Raw genomic sequence first — 22,546 nt, forward strand, 5'->3', positions numbered from 1 at the left:
GTTAATATAGTTTTAATTTCTTTATTTTACACTTTTAGCTCGCAAACATTATTTCAGATAACAATTTTTTTCATTTTTCTTGTGCACAATAAGTTTTTAGATTTTAATAAATTTTAATTTTGATAATTTGCAAAGGCCACGACAGCTAACTCAACGACAACTTATTTAGCGGCCGTCGATGACCGCTCGCTAAGGTGTGCAGTGAGCGTACAAACATACATAATATTTTGTTCTTAATGGTTTTAGATTAGGATTTTTCGAATTTAAATGTACGTATATTTTAGGGTAAGTATGGATATAAAAGGTAAGTACAATTGTAGGTCAGTATTCAATTTAAAAGGTAAAGGTAAAGGTAAAAGGTAAAGGTAAGTATAAAATTCAAGTTTAAGAGTAAATTCAACGATGCGACAATGCACGGCGTATACGTAACATTTTTGTATAAAGTGAATATGTATTACCATACTCCTCGTTTAATATACATATTTCTAATATGATTTCAAGATTATCGCTAACCTTAATAGTAATACTTACATTGATTTAAATTATCAATTATCATAATTACTTGTATCAAAGATAATACGCTTGGTTATACTTACTTTTTCTATAAAAAAATCACACCTCTGAACGATATCGCAAACTATTTCAAATTTTTTCAACTAAAGTGGCACAAGGCGAAATAAGACTCTTTAACTGAAAATAAAATTACATTATTGCTTAAGTGCGAACTGTCACAACTATAAATAGTACTCTTTAGTTGATACTGTTCAAGCAGGTAACATAAACGCAAGTAACATTAAAACAGACATAACGGCATTTCTCCAGTTAAGGAAGGCATTGTGGAGAAGAATTTTTCCCAGTCGTTGGGGATGTGATCTGAGAACTGTTTTATGGGAAAAAGTCGATTTTGAAAAATTTTGAGTTGTGACTCTTTTTGATTTAGTGTGCGATATATTTGTCTGTATCTATCTCGATTCGTTTTGGCTGTTACAAACAAACCGTTATTTGAGCAAAGTTATAATACCCTTGTGCACAAGTTCGCTTGGGTATAAAAATGATTTCAGAATATTCTACAATGAGAAACTTATGATGCTTAATTAAGAAAAAACGGTCACGAAAACATTTTTGAGAAGTATAGTCAAAAATAATATTTTTGCAAACATTTTGTTTTCATAAAAAGTTTGATAACTCAGTAAACTTGCATCCGACTTTTGAAAGTAAACACTCGTTTTACTCCTTATTAAAATTAGTTTAACAATCAATTTAGGACTAGTATTGTTTTCTTATAAACCGTAAAAACCGTTGAAAAACGGTGAGAAAGTAAAAAAAAAATGTGTTTGCTGCGTAAATTCACACAGATCTCTTAAGGTTTCTTTACTCATCAATAAACCGAAACTCGGTTCAAAATTTATTTATTTAATTTATTAATGCTTAACGCTTAACGCCAATCGGCTTAGTCTAATGTAATAATTTAACACATTAAACATTCTAGGATAATTACATTACAAGAACAATTTAACAATTCAATGACGCAATTCAATGTAAAAAGACTAGTATAACAAGCGCACTATCGTATAGCTGTGTATGATGTTTCAAGTAAGAAGTAGTTGATCCTTCACGTTTTTCATAAACAGCGCATGAGTTCCTCCGAAGAAATTTAAAGTAGAGCAATGTTCATTTACAAGTCTTGCGATTCTATTGTTAGGCCCGTGCAAAATATGTAGTTCTTTGTCGTCCTTGTTGTTTCGAGTTGGCGGTTGATTCTGAGGCCCACTTTGGGGCAGATGAACCCAAATTGCTCAAGAATTTCAGGTGAACAAATGTGACCATTGATTACTTTGTAGAAGAAGGACAGGTCGGCAACTTGCCTTCTGCTCATGAGGCTACTGATTCCGAAATGTTTGTAGACTTCATTGGTGTTCATGGTTACACCCGAAGAGCTTAAAAAGTAGACAAATACTTGCAGAATTTGTGCTGAGGAGCTTCCAGTCTATTGACAAGCTGGTCTGTGAACGGTGACCAAACTATAGAGCAGTACTCAATGATTGGTTTTACCAGTGCATTAAACAGTCGGATGAGAGTGTACGGATTTCGGAAATCTTTGCCAGATCTGAGAATAAACCCTAACGTTTTGTGTGCTCGTAATGCTATGTTTTTTATGTGGCTGGCGAAAATTAGTTCACTGTCAACGATTACACCAAGGTCCTTAATGGTTGTGACCACCTGTAATTGTTGACCGTTCAACCAGTATACAGGTGTATGCGGTTCACGCGAACGGAAGTAGGACATAACAGCGCATTTTCTCTTGTTTAAATAGAGTTTATTCGTTGTCGACCTACCACATGTAAATCCGTGTTGCCTGGTAGTTATGATATAATGAACTAAGTTACAGGCTTATAAATGCGCAAAAGTACGAAACCCCAGTTTTTTTAATGGTAAACCAAGATTTTGGGGGTGTTTGACAAATTTCATATTTCGATTCTGATTTTACTCGAAAAGACCTATTTACCAGAAAATATACATAACTTCCCAGGTATTTCTACTTTACGCTTTTTGTAGCACTGTGTAATCACTTCACTTTTCCTCCCAAGTCACTCCGAAACACTTCACTCTTAGTATGTTTTCACTTCGCTCGAAAATTAGAAAACGGCAACACTGGTATGTACCCTTGTGGTCAGCTTGTCAACACCCTTATTCTAGAACCCGAATTTTCGTAATTCGTTATTTGGAGCTACGTTACGAAAAACGAAAAATCTACATGCTGCAACCCTTGCGGAAAAATATGCAGCATGTTATCAGTTGGTTTTTGAAGTCAGCTGTAGGAAGAAAAATTGGTTTATTTTATATATTCTAGTACGCGCTATGGCAATGGACTCTCAAAGATATGCGGAGCTGTAGGGCATAGTAACCATGGATGCATCTATGTCAGCTTCTAGTTGAATTGTTGAGCCACAAGCTATACCTCCTATGCCTGAAGAACTGGTTCTCAATCCAGTAGCTCGTTTCTGTAACTCTTCTCTGCCGATTATTTCACTACTGGTAGAGAATATACGTCATTCTCTACTACTCATTGGAAGTACAGAACAGAGCGGCGAATTCATATCTCAATTCGCCTCGGTAGAGAATTATTACAGAAACGAGCTACAGTTAATGCAATAACAGCTTCTTCCAAGCCATTGAAAATATGTATTTTGTTAGGTCCACCACCTGGTTACGCTTGCTTCTGCCTTCGACCGCGCTTAGGGATTATAAGTCTTATTAATGAGAATTATCTTTTTGTGTTGCCGTAGAAGAGGGCAGAAGCCAAATTTGGAGCCTTTTTTTAATTAAAGGTTAATCCTTTGGCTACACGTGGATGTTAATGTTTTTAGATCCGGGTGATGCGTTTGGATATAACAACCCAAAATCAAAAAACTAAACCGTACCAAAGTTTCTCGATAAGGGGCAACAAACATTCTTTTTGTTCATTCATATACATAATGCAGTAGATAAAAATATACGTATATATACGTGAACGACAAATTTTTCTGTTTAAATGAACACCACTAATATCTCCTGCAAACACACATCTATTTATTTTTCTCGTTCGTTTGTAGGCATGCCATTGTTACGAATTTCGAAAGTTCGAAGATACGATTTTGATTGCAGCATACCATTTCTACGATTCGTAGCAAGATACGAATACGAAAGTGTTGCAGAATAGGGGTGTAAGTTAAGTGACATTTGGTCAGTTTTAGCTAATTTTCTTTTAACTATTTAATGTTTACAATTTGTTCATAAAAGTTTGGAAAATTACATAACCAGCACCACACAAATCGATATTTTGGCTATTTTTCTTTTAACTATTTAATGTTTATAACTTTTTTATAAAAGTTTGGCAACGCAATTTGTACTTTAACCTCCTAAAATGTAATGGGCAATAAAACTGCATACCTAAAAATTAAAACAAACATTTTAATTAAAAGTTTAAAATTTTTAGGTGCAATTATTAAATGTTGTTGAATTTGATAATTTTTGCAAAAAGTTTGAAATGGGGTTTTATGTGGTGCTGTTTATGTTATGTGCTAGACTTTTATAAAAAAATTATAAACATTAAATAAACAAAAGAAAAATAACCAAAACCGGACAAAATGTCACTTAACTTGAACACATGTGTATGTATGTACCTAAGGCCCACCCATCAACATTAAAATAAATATTAAATCAATCATGTTATTTATATCTATAATACTTACTAACGTATAAAATATATAATTATATTTATGAAAGAAGATTTTGCCTAATGAATTTTGAGATAAAATTACACATATATGAGGCCAATAAGAGTCACAAATTAGGAAAATAAGAGCCTGAAAAGAGTCCGAATATGAGGGAAATAAGAGCCATATATGAATCATATTGATACAAAAAAGAAGGTAGTTTCATTTAATGACATTATTTGTTGTTGTCAACCATTTGACTTTTAATAAAATTATGACATTTCATCAAATTCATGCTACCTGATCACTAGAAGAAATATTTTTTTTTTTTTAGGCAGTAGATTTTATCAGTACATTCAAAGATGTGGAATATAATGAACTAGAAAATTATGCTACATGATTTCGAAAATGGGGTTGACGACTAGATTTCAGAAAGCATGAATGAAGTGTATACTTACATATCGTCGCTTAAAGTACAAAACCGCGTATCGTCGTTCTACAAAACCGCGTAACTGTCATTTTTTGCCAAAAATTAGATTTGCTTACACAAGCTCTTGGCTCAAGCCTTGTCCATTCGTCCTGAAATGTGATTTCTTTGTAAAAAAAGAGAACCATTTTGAAATAAGAGTGTTTTTACTCTCTACAAAATAATGTATGCCACCTCACATACGCAGTTGTGCATTTTGTTGATACACGGTTTTGTACTTTTAGCGACGATCTGTTAGTTTTTTATCGGAGGGCGGTCTGTTCAAGCCGATTTCAGGTGTTTTGCATAAATTAAAAATTTGTGAAATTTAGTGATGATGCGCTAATCACAAAGCTTAATTTTTTACAAAATCTTATGAGAAATTTAAAAGTAAATATGAACCGAAATATAAAAAGTTTACATTTGGGAAGAAAACTTTTTAGAATTCGATTTTTAAATCGCAAGATTGCATTCAAAATAAGAAAACAAAAAAATAACAGAATAATGCGCGCGTGGTTTTTATTACAAAATGAAAAGAACAATTACGATGAAGTCTCCTTTTACATTTTAAATATTTTTAATAAAAAAAGGTGCCAACCACATAAGTAAAAAAAGTGCCAAGCACTGATAATGGTTTTTGATTTGAAATGTTATTACATTGGTATAAATATGGGAAATAAAATACTCCGATTTATTGTTTTAATATTATCAGTGGCAAGGCCGTTGAGTATACTCACAATTTATGAAACTTCAAAAAATTTTATTATCCGTCAAAAGTTGTTTGTTGAAACTACCTTCTTTTTTGTATCATGATTGAGGCCCACTTGATGTATGAATTTAAGCTCATATAAGGCGACCTTCTTAGGAAAGGGAAACACCCTCATATCGGAGTCTTAAATGAGCTTATTATGAGCGTAATACTCATTTATGACTCCAAATGTTTGCTGGGGATGAGCCGTAACCGCTCATTTATGCACAACACGTACATATGAAGTGACTTATGCCACTTTCAAAACCTATATCGTCGTTTAAAGTAAAAACCGCGTATCAACAAAATGCAAAACCGCGTATGTGAGGTTGCATATATTATTTTCTAGAGAGTAAAAACTCATATTTCAAAATAGTTCTCTTTTTTATAAAGCAATCGCATTTCTGGCTAGTATATTTCAGGGATGACGATACGCGGTTTTGTACTTTAAACGACAATATGTATATATGCACAGCTGTTTATGAATTTATTCACATTATCAAATTCTTTTTTTACGTATTATAATTTAAGGGATGTCAGTTCAAAAGTATCTGAAATTATAAACCATCTGGGAGAACTTTCGGCCGTAGCACAGAAGCTGTCTAAACCCGTCACATCATCTCAGAAGTTACGCATGTCGGAAAGTCAAACAGTTTATCTTATTGCAGATATAGGTGGATATGATGGGTGAGTAAGAATTCGAACCCAAAAACTCATTAGTGTCATATGCATACATAGAATCTAGATTGGGCGGAAAAATGGTAAAATCCAAAAAAAAAATAGTAATGTTTTAAATCAAATGAAAACTTGTTCAAATATTAAATTCAAATACGCCCATAATAAAATGAAGCGCTCGGTTTGCACTTCAAGGATGCTTTTTCGTAATTAAGATAAACCAAAATAAAAACAAATAAAATATAAGTTCGGGTGGAACCGAACATTAGATACCCGGCGCAATTATTAAATATAGTTTTTTTCACCTTTCCAAAACTACCGCTACATGGTACGCCGGGGTGGTTTTACCCCTATTTTAAACGTTTTCGATAAACTTATATAGTTATAGTTCCAAAATTCTTTAACAATGTTATAGAAATAATGGTTTGCCTTTACGTGGCAAGCACAATAATCATACCGAGCTTGGTACAAATTGAACGAACGGTAGATTTTCTTATTTATCGAAGATTTCGTATTTCTATAAATAACCGTTACATAGGATGTGGGCGTGGTTTTTGTCCGATTTTAAAAATTGTAAGTTATTTGGTATGTGGTACCAAGGCCAACAATCGTGCCAAGTTTGGGAGAAATTGGTCGAGCGGTTACCGAGATATACACATGTAATCATAAAAGGGCGTGGCTACGCCCATTTTCCAAAAATTTATAATATTCCTATTTTAGTAGCGTACGCACTCTGCATTAACCATTTGTATTAATTGAGTTACATAGACTGAATTATTTCTACCAAACGTACTTATACTGAACTCACACTAACTAGCTCACAACGTGAACACCACTATCAGCTACGGCCTTGTTTTCACTATGTCAAATTCAATGACATATGTCGTCAAATAAATGAAAACACATTGTCAAATGCGATTAGAAAACGGTATATCGATTGAGTTAGATCAGGATAGGTCTTCAGTCGTATACATGCGCTGCTTACCTGCTGCTTTTGGCTCATAATATCATAAGCGAAGGTGCGAATGAAAGAGATAAACTTGTGTCAAAATATGTCGACAAATTTTGATGTCAAAATATTACTTAGTGAGAACCAGCCTTTACAATGTAGTTGGCGACGCGTACGCTACTAGCCCACTTGCACGATCGCCGGCTGTCAAAAATACATACATACACAGCTACATATCTTGTTGAAGGATTAGACCAAAAATTGTACTTTTAGAATTTGTATTTTTATATACCTTACGCATATTCGTGCGGCCCGGAAATTTGCAACTCGAAGTAAAATTCGTTATCGCGAATTGAATTAAAACCAAATTAATCTTTTTAACTGCAAGCAGTTCGGTGTTTTAATTTCATTAAACTAACCCCAACTTTAGGAAACTTGCGTTATGACGGTCGCGCAGTTTATAGTGCCATATTAGCGACTACGCGTTCCAGCCGCTGCCGTTTTGTGTGTCCCCGTGCTCCATCCACAGCGTTCTTAGTGTTAAAATGCAATGTAGTGCCGTAAAGCCGCCAAATACAAGCCGACGTCGTTCAGAAATCTCCAGATTGCCTTCCGTGCCGCCCAGCAAAACCAACCCACCGCTGACCACACATCCTAGCCAGCAAGCCCAGAGATTCGCCGCTCCGTCGCCCGCAACTAACGCAGCCCCCGCACCATGCGATTTAGTCCTTCGTAGCCACCAGAGAACCACACCAGTGGAGCAAAAAACCTTAAGTACCCAAAGCCCAAATAGAGCCGTAAGTAAGAAGCTAACTTCTTTTAACCCCACTTACGTCAAAAAAGGAAAAAAATACATATGTATATTACATATAAAAGACTAGCCGGCCTCGTATGCGCGAGGTGTGATTGACAACTATACAGGTTGCAACGCTACTTATTAAACAAAAATAATATATAATTGCGCATCTGCAGGCCAAGTCCTTTTATTTGATACCTCATTTCTTGTAATCTAACGAACAGCCCACATATTTTAATTTTTCGCACAGGCTGCAACCCGCTTCCAAAAATAAAACCTTACCGCAAATCTGAAGGCCAAGCCTTTTCATTTGACACCTCATTTTTTAAATTGAATGAACTGTGGAAATCTAAAGTTATTAACAAAAAAAGGGCTCGCGTTTTATACATACATAATTTTTAAATATGTAGGTGGCAACCCCACTTAAACAAAAAATAAAAACTTATTTCACATGCAGAGACCATATCCTTTTACTTGGTACCTCAGTTTTTAGTCCAACATACGGTGAACATCTTATAATTTTTAAAAAGTGGCAACCCCACTCAAAAAGTAATACATTATTGAACATCTAAACGTCGAGCCCTTTTATTTGACACCTCATTTCTTGTAATCCAACGAACAGTGCCGATCTTATATTTTAGACAGGTGGCAACCCTATAGGAATTTAAAGTACTAAATATAATATTCCTATCGATACAGATTATACTTAAAAAATCTCGTCTAAATCCCTGTAGTAGTTTTTGAGATTTGCGTGTTCAAAAAATCTCGAATTTCTTTTAAACTATGTATAGAAGATAGTAATTTTTAAATGGGTGGTAATCCTACTCAAAAAAATTTAAATTTTTGTACATGTGAAGACTATGCCCTTTCATTTGATATCCCATTTTGTAATCCAGCGAACGATGAAAATCTGTTTACTTTTTATTAGGTGGCAACCCTACTCAGAAAAATAATCCATTATTGCACATCTAGAAGCCAAGGCTACGTTTGACTGCGACGGTTGCAGAACTGATGCCTATGCTTATTATGATTGTATATAGTAATTTTATCAACAGGTGGCAACCCTATTCAAAAGAATAAAACATTTTTGCTTTTCTAGAGGCCCATCCCTTTCATTTGACACCTCAACTTTTGTAATCCAGCGAACGGTGCGGATCTTTTTTTTTTAGACAGGTGGCAACCCTATTAATTCTAATTGAAAAGATCACTGTCGTTGCAATATAAAGTATATTAGAGAAAATCTCGTCAAAATCCGTTCGGTAGTTTTCGAGATTACCGCGTACAAAGGATCTCGACTTTCCTTTATACTATGTATGTATTTATAGAAGAAGCAGTATTTGCGTAGATCTCCTAAGCGAAAATATATCTATACATAGTACATATATATAAATATTCATATATTCCCGCGCATGGGCGTAGCCAGAACGAAATTTAGGGGGGCCCTATACGATTTTTATTTTTTTTCAAAACCAATAATTATTACTAAAAAATTATTACCTATTATTACCTTAAAATTATTGTAACCAATAGTGGTATGTTGTACAAAAACACATAAATGAAGTTTTCAAAACCAATAATTATTACTAAAAAATTATTACCTATTATTACCTTAAAATTATTGTAACCAATAGTGGTATGTTGTACAAAAACACATAAATGAAGTTCGCAAAAGTTGATATAAAACTATTCGTCGGTTAAAATAATTAACTTTTTACTGCACATGTTTTTTTTTACGAGGAAGAAGCATCGAAAGCCTAACCTAGTCAGTATGAGACTTTAACCCAAACTAAACCTCCTACCGTCATATACCGTTCCCCTCCCGGTACCATCGTCAAGGATTTCGTCGGGATAATAAAAATGTGTGACTGCTAAAGTTATAGATCTAATGATGCACAAAAAATATACATACTGAGAATTTTGAATACCCCCTCACAATCTGTACCTAAGGTATAAAAACGCGTTATTCATAGTTTGAGCCTTATAATTGTTCTTAAATTAATTTCTGTTTATCCGATGAAAAATATATACCGTGCGTACACGGTAACCGCAACCCTCAACTTCAGAGCAATTTTACCTCAATACCCACAACTTTCTTTGTTAATGCATGCCACGCACACCAAATTTGAATTTTTTGCATTTCTTTGATTTACCAGTATTCTTTTTACTTACAGTATTCACTTCTTTACTATTACACTGTGGAACGAATTCAGGTTAGCAAAAGTTGGGTCGATTCTGAGAGTGAGGGATGAAAATAGAGGCTAAATTAGAAGACCCGTATCGCGGCGTTTGTTTATGTTAGTTCGAATTTTTTTTTAATCGACCTTCGAACTTTGCAGTCAACTGCGGATTTTCAGCATATTGTTTATATGGTTTTTTGGCTATAACTCGTCGACTAATTGATATTTTTTCAATTTGTTAAAGCCAAATTATTGCTAGAGACCTGTGCAACAATTAAAATTAAAAAAAAAAATTATTTAATTTAAATTAATTTTTTATTTAAACATTTGGTCCAACGTTTTTACCAACAATTCGTGTTCACGTTTGGTTTTGTGGTCGTCTGAAGGCATATCCTCCATTGCCATCTTAAATAACCTAACGAAAGCGTTATGCCCGTGAAGAAGTTCTTGTGGCAACAATTATCTGGTCCGATGGTGAATCATCCTTGAATCTGTATAGCACAGTTTGCGGCACTTAAAACATGTGGAGTATCATTAGTCCACAGATATCAATATACAAAGCCTTATTTCAGACAAAATACCGTAAGAAGTCTTACTATTGTATTTGTAGGCATATATCAAGAATTATCTTTATTCTGTTTAGTCGCCGTAAAACAAGGACCGCAATCGTTCTGGTGATTGATTTAACGGTGGTAATTTAACTTTGATCCTTGATGTCTCCGATTGACTTCACTTGACGATTTTTACCAATAATTCGACTCCAGCGCCACCTTGCAGCTCTTTTGGTCTAATAGTAGATATTGCCCCTACCATTACCAATATATATCTCGAATATGAGCCAAATCGGATAATAAATACGATTTTTAGTAATAACTCGACTCCAGCGCCACCTGGCGTTTCAAGTTGTGAGCCTATGAAGATGAGTTTTAAAATAGTGGCTCCAAAAATCCCTTCCTTGCTTGCCCTGGCATTGAAGTCGGCAAGCACGAGTTTTATATCGTGACGCGCTCGAAATTGTTCTCCAAGCGCTCATAAACGGATCCTTGGATGCCTGTTCCATCGGGGCATTGGCACATATGAGAGAGATGTTGAAGAATCTCGCTTTGATGCGGGTGTATGGTCGCTACTTAGGGGATACGTGGATATAAATATCCGGAGGAAGTGAGCTGCGATTTGAACCGTAAGCAAACGAATCACTTCTGGCCACTCCCAGCTGAATGGCAAAAGCTTTGCAGTACTGGGAAATGTGGTCAAAGGAGAATATCTCAACTAAACCGGATAATATAGCCGGATAAGACATTATTCTAAATAAAAAATAAAATTTTCCGTATACTCTGTAAAATACCTCGGGAATTTTGTAACATACACTAAAAATGTATACATCGTTGAAAGTTGCGCAATATCTTCTCTTAAATGATATACATATCGTCGTTTAAAGTACAAGGTTGCCAAGATTTTGTAGGTGAGAGTAAAGCTAGTCCTATTTCAAAACGGTTTTCTCTTTCATCCCTAATTATCTCTTCTTCTTATGTCTAAGAATCGATATTTTAGTATAAATGGATAAAGGCTTGATGCCAGGAGCTTCCGGTAAACAAATATCTTTTTTGGCACAAATGTCAGTTACGCGGTGTTGCAGCACAACGATACCCGGTTTTGTACTTTAAACGACGATATGTATAAATATGAGGGCTTAGTCAAAATTATTAGTTTGCAGATTATTTGCTGGTATTTTTTCACACCGCTTAGTAAGTAACGGCCGTTAACTTATCTAACTATTAAGCTAAACTATTAAACTAGCATATTCTGGTACTATTTTTGAATATATAGGCAAAAATTTGTAAGTAAGGGGGGGCTTGGCCCCCCTGTCCCTTCATTTGAACAAAGTGAAAATAACTACGAGGATTACTTGCTCTCTCATTTTTTTCACACATATAATTTTTGATATATGAGCGCGCATAAATATATGCACACAAGCAAACGTTCACATGAATATTAAACAATTAAATATTAATAAACTCCACAAATATCAGCTTATCCCTAACTCTTCATAAAATATGAATATATACTTATATGTGACACGTAAAGTTAAAAGGGACCTACGGTCAGAAAAAATCGGTTGTTTAGACCATCAGTCTAAATATTTCCACAAAGTAATGACCATCCCTAATATTGTGACACATTAGGGATCCGCCCTAATGTTAGCATATGTAGACACAAATACATATACTATATACATATAAATCCTTTATCAAAGCGGAAGCATCGCAGCTACCAGGTCTCTTCACTACAGGTATGTAATCTGATTGTCACGAAAAGCAAATATTCTTAGTTGTTTAAACCATTGGACGCCAATAAATATTAAAAAAAAATTCTGATCCAATTGCGTTTTTTATATTTTCTATTCCCGTTAATAAAAGCACAATCGCAATCGCAATCCCTGCGGCGCAACTGGGTTTCTTCATCGGTTTTCACTTTTTCATCGACTTTTATAGTAAACGGGCCACTCTTTCCAATGCAATAAATCGCAGCTTTCTAGCTGCATTAGTTTTTCTCACAATTTCACTTCAAAGTTAGGTACTTTCACAAAAAAAAGTACACAAAAATCAAATCTGACAAACTATTCTGAAATTAATCAATTCGCTTGAGACTCGTTACTCGGGGGTTTTCGAACATCGTACTCGTAATCACTGACCTTGTTTTCGGTGTCAACGACATTTTTGAGTTTCTCATGAATCCGACCAAATTTTAAATTTAAAAAAACGAACATCAGATTCGTAATCAGCGACACCAAAAACCCCCGGGTAACGAGTTTCAAGCGATTCTGATCAATTTTTAAAAAAGTCATCCGCCATATTGGATCCGCCATTTTTAATTTTGGAAAACTAACATCGGATTCGTAATCGGCGACACGAAAACCTCCGAGTAACGAGTTTCAATCCATTAAAACTTTCAGACGCATCAAAATCAACTTGGTAAACTTCAAAGTCGTTTTTCTCGAAATCTTTTTTTCTGAGCGTACGTCCCTTTTAACTTTACGTGTCACATATATACATATGTACATATACTTATCTTAATATGTGTCACTGTGTTCGTTTACAATGATCTTCAAAACCGCTTAACCGATTTCAGCGAAATTTTGTGGCTGTTATAAACCCGAGAAAAAATATTATGTTTTCATCGAAATTTTTTCTATGCCTCTCACAACGTGATTATTTTAACATATAAAAATCCCGTGTCAATGTGTTTGTTTGCGCTAATCTCCGAAACCGCTCAACCGATTTCAATGAAATTTTGTGGGCGTTTTGAACCCTAGAAAAAATATTATTTTTTTATAGAAATTTTTTCTGTGCTTCTCGCAACGTTCTTAAAAATCCCGTGTCGATATGTTCGTTTACGCTAACTACAAACTGCCCATATCCGAAGCGGTAGTTTCCCAATGTTATTCGGGGCTATACTTCATATGTATGTTTATGTTGGGGAGAAATAGGTAGGATAGCAACAAAGTAATTTAGTATGTATTTATACATATAAACATGCGCACATCAACAGCAACAAAAAATTCACCGTTTGGACACCATCCAATGTTATCTATTCCCCTGGCTGATGTTTGAACCGTAACCAGAGATCGTTTTTTTTCAAACGTAGTGAACAATAATAACAATCTTATGTAAATTTCGATATCAAATGAAACGTAAGAAACAATATGGATATTCACACCGAGCTCGGTATTCGGTAACTCGTTGTCCGAGTAGCAAGGTTAGGTGTGAAGACCCATAATATCTACGCTGCATGTAACCTGCCTATGTATCGGTGTGTAGCAGAACAACGTGTGCCGGGCTTACTAGTACATTAAATATATACTAGGGATGTGCGATTAAACGGTTAATCAGTTTTTTAATTATTCATAATCCTGATTAAGCAAATAATTTGATTAATCAGATTCTGATTAATGATATCCTGAGTTATTTCTGTTTACTCAAAAAAATCAATTGAAATCTGAATAACTTTGTTAATTTCTTTCGAATTAGCTTTCAAACCAAATGAAAATTGTTTATAAGTACATAAGTTTGTATGTGCAAATATGTATGTTCGTATTAGAGATGGGCGCGGGCCGGTTTTTGGGCAGCGGCCCGACGGGCCCCTGCGTAAGCCCGCGGGTACGGACCTGGGCGTTCAGTAAAATTTCATAAATGCACGAAAAGGCCCGAAAAAGCCCGTTGCTAATACTAAAAATTCAGTAAAATTTAGTTTTTGTACAAAAAAAATATAAAAAATAGTACATATTTAAAACTCTTTTGATAAGAAAAAAGCAAAAAAAAAATATTTGGAACCCGATAGAAAATATATGATAATTAGTAGTTTTGTTTACATACATATCTGTACATAAAATACCTTCCACTTTTTCTACTTCCCAGAAAATATATTATAAAAATCTTTGATGTAAAATATTGATTCGCTGAAGTAAATATACATATGGACATAAACACAAAATTAAAAATATGTACATATGTATACATACAATAAAAGTTGGCTCTTTATTTCCGGGCTGGGGCGTGCCCGGTCGTGCCGGGCCGGGCCGGGCCCCACTAAAATTCTAGCGTGCGGGCTTGTGTGTGTTTTTGAAAGTTGATTTTGCACTCGTGCCGGGCCAGGCCTGAAAATTTACCCCGTGCCCATCTCTAGTTCGTATGCACATTCAATATTTTTCTTATTAATAAATATAAAATGCCAAACAAATATGTACATACATATGTTTGTAGCTCCTTAAAATGAAAAACAAAATATAACATCAATTACTCAGATTTCTGGTTAATCAGGTTGTGATTAATCAGTTCGCCGATTAATCAAATTAATTAGATTCTGCTTAATCAATGTGTAATAGATCGGAAAATTAACAATTTGGTTAATCAAAAGTAATTATTCTTTGATTAATGAATTAATCGACTTTCGATTAATCAGCTTGCTAGATCAATTGAAAAATCGCACATCCCTAATATATACATATAGCAAAAGTGCGGTACGGCGATTGAATTTTTTGCTCAGGCCGGTACAGTGGTACCAGTACATATTTCGTTTTATTTATCGTAACTTATCAACTCACTTTCTTTCTCTCTCGGGTTACTGAATGCTTGGTGCTCCTCAAGTAGATAAATCAAAAAGCCCAAAGATGAGTGACGAGGAAAAAGCCCAAGCTACTTCCACGGATTCCCAACACTCAACGCGTACAAGTGGAAAGTCAACCACAAAGAAATTCAAGCAACCGTTCGCTTCTATTAAATTTATTTCAGAAACAGATCGTTTCATGGACTACTGTTCTCATTTCAAGTCCACCTAAATCCAAGACAACCACTTTTAGAATCGGGTGCAAATCTCCTACGATACGGTGTTAGAAACTGAGGATCGGAATCTCCCTGAAGAGTCAGCCGCGTACAATAAATACAGGCCGTGTCTTATAATGTATGAAGACACAAAAGCCCAGATAGGTTACCAACTTCTGTTACACAAACAAACGAATGATCCCATACCCCATGCGTGTACATCACAACCCAAACGCTTAATAGGCTTCGGCTTGAAATTCCCTCCTTGCGACACTGAGGTATTTTACGGGGCAGGATTGCGTGATTTTGATTTAGTCAAATCACAAATCCATAAATCAAATTTATTTCTGAATTGAAAGTTGCATCAAATTCTAAACAAGTTTTATTTGTGATTTACTTGGCCAACCAAATAAAAGACAAGTCTTATTTGTGATTTGATTCGTCAACCTTATAAAAAATACATTTTGTTTTTGATTTGCTTCGTCAACCAAATATGAAATCAAATGGATTTGTGATTTGATTTGTACAGCGAATCATTTGATTTGATTTTTCAACTAAATAATACTCTTGTATGCAACGCAACTACTTCGGTATTTTTGGGACTATTTCGATATTTGCGGGGTTCTCGGGAATATATCGGGATTTTTGGGACTATTTCGAAATTTTCGAGACTTCTTCGGGATTTTGGGGATAATTCCGTATTGTTGGGACTAATTCGGGTTTTTCAGTAGAACTAATGTTTTAAACAGGGTTTTAGTGATATAAGGATCACTAAATTCTTTTGACCATCGTTTCACAAATGCAAGTACACCTTTAGCCTTGTTGACTGTCACATTAATTAAGATTAAGTTTTGGATCCATTGTGATACCAAGGTCCATTTTTGCAGATTTATAGGCATACGATTTACATACCACCAGTTCGCCATGCTGTTTAAGTCTGCTTTTAGCAAATGCGTTTTTTTATTGATACGTACGGTTTATAAAGTTTCACATCAGCTGCATTTATTAAAATTTTTGAAAATTTTATATCTGTAAAAATATCGTTTATAAAAAGCTTGAACAGAATGGGGCCTAGGTGGCTACCTTGCGGGATTCCTGAAGTAACATCAATGACGTCAGAAATAGTATTTTTAAACATAACCGTTTGGGATCTATCATAAAGGTATGAAGAGATCCAACGTAAAAAATTAGGTTGCAGACCAAGAAGATCAGGTTTATAGATGAGCAACGAGTTACATACTTTGTCAAATGCTTTACTGAATTCGGTATATATAACATCCACAGTTTTGTTTTCACTAAACGCTTTTGAGATATAGGTTGTGAACTCAAGTATATTTGTTGAAGTTGATTTGCCTTTGCAAAACCCATGTTGACAATATGAAATGGTAGAGGAGATAGAATGCGGCAACTGATTTATAATAATTGCTTCAAATAATTTAGGAATTGCAGAGAGCTAGGCTATGCCCCGATTGTTCTCCACCGAGGACCTGCTACCGCTTTTATTTAGCGGGGTTATGAACGATTCCTTCCATACGGTTGGAAAGATGTCTTCTTTAAGAGTTAAATTAAATAAGGCTGTTAACGGCTCATAGAGATATGGTCAGGACCATAACTAAAAGACTGCTGTAAGGATTTCAGGTAAACGAATACATCATCGGGAGATATTATTGGGGTAGGTATTGAGTTAACTGGATTTAGTTTAAAAGGATAGTCAAAGTATGCGTGGGAGTTAATGGAGTAGTTGTGTAATCTAAAATATCGTGACTTTCTGTTTATAAAATTTTTGAGTTCTTTAGTAAACCATAACTGTGTTTGTTCTTCAGGAACACACATGCGTTTAGGCACATACTTTTCAAATAATTGATGTACAGAAAAATTAAAATGTGTAACGCTTTGCTCAACCTTTTCTTTGTATATAGGCCACGACAATTTAGACAATTTTTTAATCAGTTTTTTAACGATGCAATTCGAAAAATCAAAGCGAATATTTGGTTCGTATGTTTGGATACCGCGAGTTTGACCATCGTTTATAATTTCGTAAGATATCTCAATAGCAGGGTGGTAGACATCTTCGAGCAGAACTAGTAATAATAATAATAATAATAATAGGTACACATATGTTAGTGTTTGGCCGAGCTTCTCCTCCGACTTGTGGCGTGCGCCTTGATGTTGTCACACAAAGCGGAGGGACCTACAGTTTTACGCCGACTCAAAACGGCGATTGCATTTTTATGAGAAGCTGTTTTTCATGGCAGAAATACACTCGGAGGTTTGCCATTGCCTGCCGAGGGACGACCGCTGTTAAGAAAAAACCTTTTTCCATATTTTTTGAGATATTGCTTTGACCAGGGCTTGAACCCAGGTGCTGATGAGTGAAAGCGCGCACTGCTTACCACTACACCACAGCGGCAGAACTAGTGGGTCACATTTATTTACAGCGGACTTAGATGCATCATCAACATAACGGGATCTAATGCTTTGCCTAACTTATTGCGAACTACATTAACTTGATTTAGGCAGAGTTCAGCCATCTCCTCTAAAAATGCGCGCTCTAGACGAGAAAGGTACGATATCATTGTCAATGATGTTCCATGATACATTTGGTAAATTAGAGCACAGAATAAACAGTATACAGAAGACGCATGTGGACTATCGAGCCAATTTGAATTTATGGCACGAGCGGTGAGGCAAGCAAGGGTATCACAAGCGGCGCTGCCTCTGTTACTTTAGCAGTATCTTCACTCGGCTGACGCTGTTAATTCCATCGTCGCTATGACGACAAGGTGTTAACTAACTTCGTTTTCCATCACGATCAGCGGTACCGTTTTGATACAATTGTATATTTTTTAATACTTTTTTGCTAAATTGTAATTTCTGATACTGTTCTGTTCCCAAATGCCGTATTTTGAATTATTATTTGTATTATGACTAGTCTAAAGGCAAATATTTTCTTTCTTGTCATTTAAAGTCTCGCAATTTATATATAGATATTTATAAGTTTGATTTGGTAACTCTTATAAGGGAAACACAACCCGGAATTTCTTTGCACACGCCACTGTTATAGGACCCCTAAACCACACAAAAACATTGCGCAATATCGGGCTTACGACGGACGTTTGTGTTGTGTATGGGGTCGTTTGTACTAAATTGCACAGTTATTGCGCTAAAATAAAAATTATTTTGATATTTCGCACATGCTTGTGTTATTGTAATTCGTGCTGCAAATGGCGACAACAGCGAAATTTTTAGTCTAGTTTTGATTTTGGTGTCCAGATCGTGCTGTAAAATATAGATAAAAGCGTAGAGAATTTATTTTTAAATAATTTTTTTTTTTTAAGTTTTAAAGCTGAAGCTATCGAAATATACAACGCACATTCATATTTCTTGCATATATTTACTTCAGCAACGTTTCTTCAAAAAAAGGTTTGCGCAATTTTTGCTGTAATAATTTCCACAATATTGGCTTGAACAAGTCTCGGGTTGCGCAAGGATTTTGTGTAGTTTAGGAGCCCTATAAGTTGGTTTTTCATTATGCGAATAAGCAGATAGAAGCAAGAAATATAAATTTTTTTATAACTATGGATTTAATTAAAAAATTGTATTTATTATTTGTTTTTTAAATAATAGTTTAACAAACAACCGTTTTGTTCGCTTTTGATACTTTTTTTGGTTGGCAACTGATACATTTTTTTCAAGCTCGCGGCCCGGGTTGCAATATTACGTCCTCCGAAGAAAAATAAATTTGTATGTGCTGCGTCTTCTGTATACTGTTTATTCTGTGATTAAAGTCACCCAACGCAATCATTGAATCAGAGGGTTTACACATTGAATTAATTGATTTCAGTAAAGAGACATGTTGTAAATACACTGACTCATTGGTGTCGGGAAGGAATATTGCATAGAGCTAAGTAAGTAAACCCCTTTCCAACCTGTATACGAATGCATTTGAATTCTGCAGATTCAATGTGTGGAAGACTAACTTCTAGATATGATAATTATTTGAAAGAATCTCTGAATTAAAAATGTGAGGTTTGAGCCAAGTTTCAGTGAAAGGAATTATATTATACTTGCTCAAGGCCATTAAGATATAAGTTCGTTAGTTTAATATTTAAGCCTCTTACGTTTTGATAATAAATACTTAAAGCAATTTTAGTAATCAGTTTTTCGATTCAGTATTCTGACGGGGAATATTTGCTAAATTATAATTTTTGTTGGGCCTAAACTCAAATTCACGAACGAAAGCTCCGGAAGGCCAAAAAGAACTACTAAGCAGCATGTAAAAATTTTCTAAATTTACGTCAATTTTAAATGAATTTCCTTCATATTTAAAATTAAATTTTCAGAACTTAAGTTGATAGTTTTATTAAATTTAGACGAGATATAAAACTTTATATCGTCTTCGGAAGTATCCCTCGAAAATCTAGAGACAAATATAGACTTCTTTGGGGGGGTCTTCTAGTATTAGACTCGATTACCGGCGGAAGGGGTTGAGTAACTGAGTTACTAATTGAGGGTAGAGTAAGCGTTAGAGGATTCGATGACGGTGCCACAACTTCAACGGGGGAAGGGGAAGATACTTCAGGCCCGTTATTAGAAGATGAAGCATACTTTGTTATACATTCTTTTGAGGATGACGACTCCGATGTCTGTGGACATGGAGAAAGAAGGTTAATTAAGTCATTCGAAAGATTGTTCTGAAGTGGAGCGATTATCATTTCACTAGGCAGACTATGAAGACGCTTGCGTTTTGACACACTAATATCCTTCGTATATTGCACCGTATCTAAGCATTTAAAAGTTTTAAACACATTTTCATAATGCTTAAATTTTCGGTCAGTACCGACAACTCTCTGCCCACCTCAGAAAAACCATTTCTGGTTTGCGTAAACGTTTGGCTTTATCCGCCGGAGGATGCAGAATGAACTGCCGGCTAAAATAGCTCGCGCATCGCTCCTGGTCCGACGAAGCGTGGTCACCAAAGTCTACTTGTCGTCACGCTTCGTCGGGTTGGACAACGACCTCACGGTTGACCAAAGCTTGCTCACACCAAAGGCGAAGTTGCAGGTCTTCAAATGCTCTTCCCATTTCTTCCGCTTATGTACGTTCACAAGTTGCCGAATCTTCGAATTGAGACCCCTGATATGGGGACTTCCGGAAGCAAAGTCGGCAGGTCTGCTCAGGCAGAAGTATTCCCCTACGATCATATGACAGGCTTGAGTGCCAAAGATCTTGGTGGGCGTGAAAGTCACCAACTACCATACGGTTTTCACCTCTGAGTAGCGCACCTATTTCAGGGTGATATCCTGCCGGGGTATGTATATGTTAAATATTTCGAGCTCAACATCGCCTGACCGGATAGCAATACCCTAACTTTCTAGAATAGTATCCCTGCGTTCGATGTCTGCTTCAATAGGACGATACTGTACGGCGTGGTGCGTGATGAATTCTAAACCTCCATCATTATCTCGCTCGCGATTCGCACGTTGTATCCGGCGCAATTCAACAGGGTTGAATTGCCGTGCAACTTCGTCTCTTGGCCCGCGGCTATTACTATTCCATGCCATCCCATAAAGACAGTTATCTCCTCGATCTTGCTCTGGAGTCCGTTACAGTTAAATTGTAGCACCTTTGTGTGCCTTGGGAGACCGATTGTGATGTTCGGTGTTAAAGAGTTGTATTGCCTGCCGGCACCCTGCTGTACGTGCTGCAAAAGGGAGTGCTGCCTTGTGGTGGTGGTTGGTGGCGTCGCGGGGGAGGGTTGCGACTGGGCAGCACAGCAGGGACCCACATAGTCACTCGTCCAATCTCGCGTGTTGCGAAGTCCTGAGCACGCCCTAAAGTGGCACCAGCCGAAGCAGGAGTTGCACTTGACTGATGTCACCTTACGGTATATTCTGGACTGACAAACAGAGCAGATTGTCGGAGGGACTAGGAGTTGCCGGCGGCGGTGTGTGGGTGCTATTGTGTTTGTTTGTGTGCCTATTGTTGTGTCGTGTTGGGGTGTGGGTGTGTTGATTGTGTGCTGCCCAGGCGGGTGGTGGTTTGGCGTGGAGGCGGTTCGGTTCGCACAGCATGGGGCCACGAACGACGTGGTCCATTGCCGGTGCGTACGTAGGCCCAGCAGTTACAGAGGTGGCTCCACCCGTCACAGGCATTGCACCTGACCGAGGTGGAGTTTGTATGCAGTCGCCTCTGGCATACGCAGCACGTGTAAATTTCTGGCCGTGGGTTAGACTCTATGCCAGTCCTGAGCAGAAGGGTACGGAGAAGATGTAGCCCTGGAATCGAGCAACGTTTAATGGATTTCACCGATCTAAACGGGGTTAGATCGCCGAAACAACAGCCCTTGGTCGGGTACGTAGAACCGGCTGTCGTGGGAATGCATTTTTTTACATTAATGTGCAACGTATAAAAAAAAAATAAGTAAACATTTTGCTTTTTTATTGTTTTTTTTTTTGATTATACCATTTAAATTTTTTATTTTTCTTACATAAGAACAGTGTCTATAATGTCAGCTTTAAGTGCCCAAATGGACGTAATGGGCTACGAAGGCGTATGGATCTAGATCGTCTAACGCTCGAGCAATATAATAAATATACATTGAAATTTTAGGGAATTGTATATTTTTGAATGAGGAAAGTTGTGTAAAAAACACAAACAATATGAATAAATCATATTAACTTTACTAAAGGTCTGAAACCACTAAAATGCATTCAAGAAAATGGCAGAATTGAACTTTGTTGGAAGTTCACATGGAAAATCTGCTTGCGACGGGATTAGAGGAAATTTTAAGAGACTAGCAGATAGAGCAAGTCTTCAGCTCGCGACGTGACAACAAATTCTTACACCCGAGGCCCTCTAACATTGGGGTAAGAATAATTTAGAGAAAACCAAGATGCTGTATGCGTCCAGGAGTGACTATGTAGAAAATAAGCACAAGCTTCAAGATAGCTTCGTAAAGACACAATATATTTCAAGAACGCACAAATTTTATGCCTTTATACCCGAAACATCAACAACACTCAATGCAAAAGAATATTCGACCTTGTACTGTTGGTACATGCTAAAATAACTCACGCTTCCTCCTACATAGTAATAGGCCATTTGAAGTGCACTTTCGTTCCATCTCCCTCACTTCCGGTTTCCGATTTTTTTTTGCTTGTTCAAACATTGTCATCCTGTGTTGAATATTAAACACAGCTACCAAAGTTCCCTTCAAGC

At 36.2% G+C, this 22,546-nt stretch overlaps 1 protein-coding gene across 1 annotated transcript in view; it reads left to right on the forward strand.

Annotated features, from left to right (window-relative positions):
* The window catches only part of LOC118749217 (alpha-tubulin N-acetyltransferase 1-like), a 163,093-nt gene that overhangs the window by 58,325 nt on the left and 82,222 nt on the right, over positions 1-22,546 (forward strand). Inside the window, exon 3 of the mRNA XM_036484007.1 lies at positions 5,942-6,097. Coding sequence (XP_036339900.1) covers positions 5,942-6,097 — 156 coding nt within the window. The remainder of the gene's footprint in view (positions 1-5,941; positions 6,098-22,546) is intronic.

The sequence above is a fragment of the Rhagoletis pomonella genome, unplaced genomic scaffold, assembly GCF_013731165.1.
Source record: "Rhagoletis pomonella isolate Grant_MI unplaced genomic scaffold, Rhpom_1.0 Rhpom_scaffold_00014, whole genome shotgun sequence".
NCBI classification, from domain to species: Eukaryota; Metazoa; Arthropoda; class Insecta; order Diptera; family Tephritidae; genus Rhagoletis; species Rhagoletis pomonella.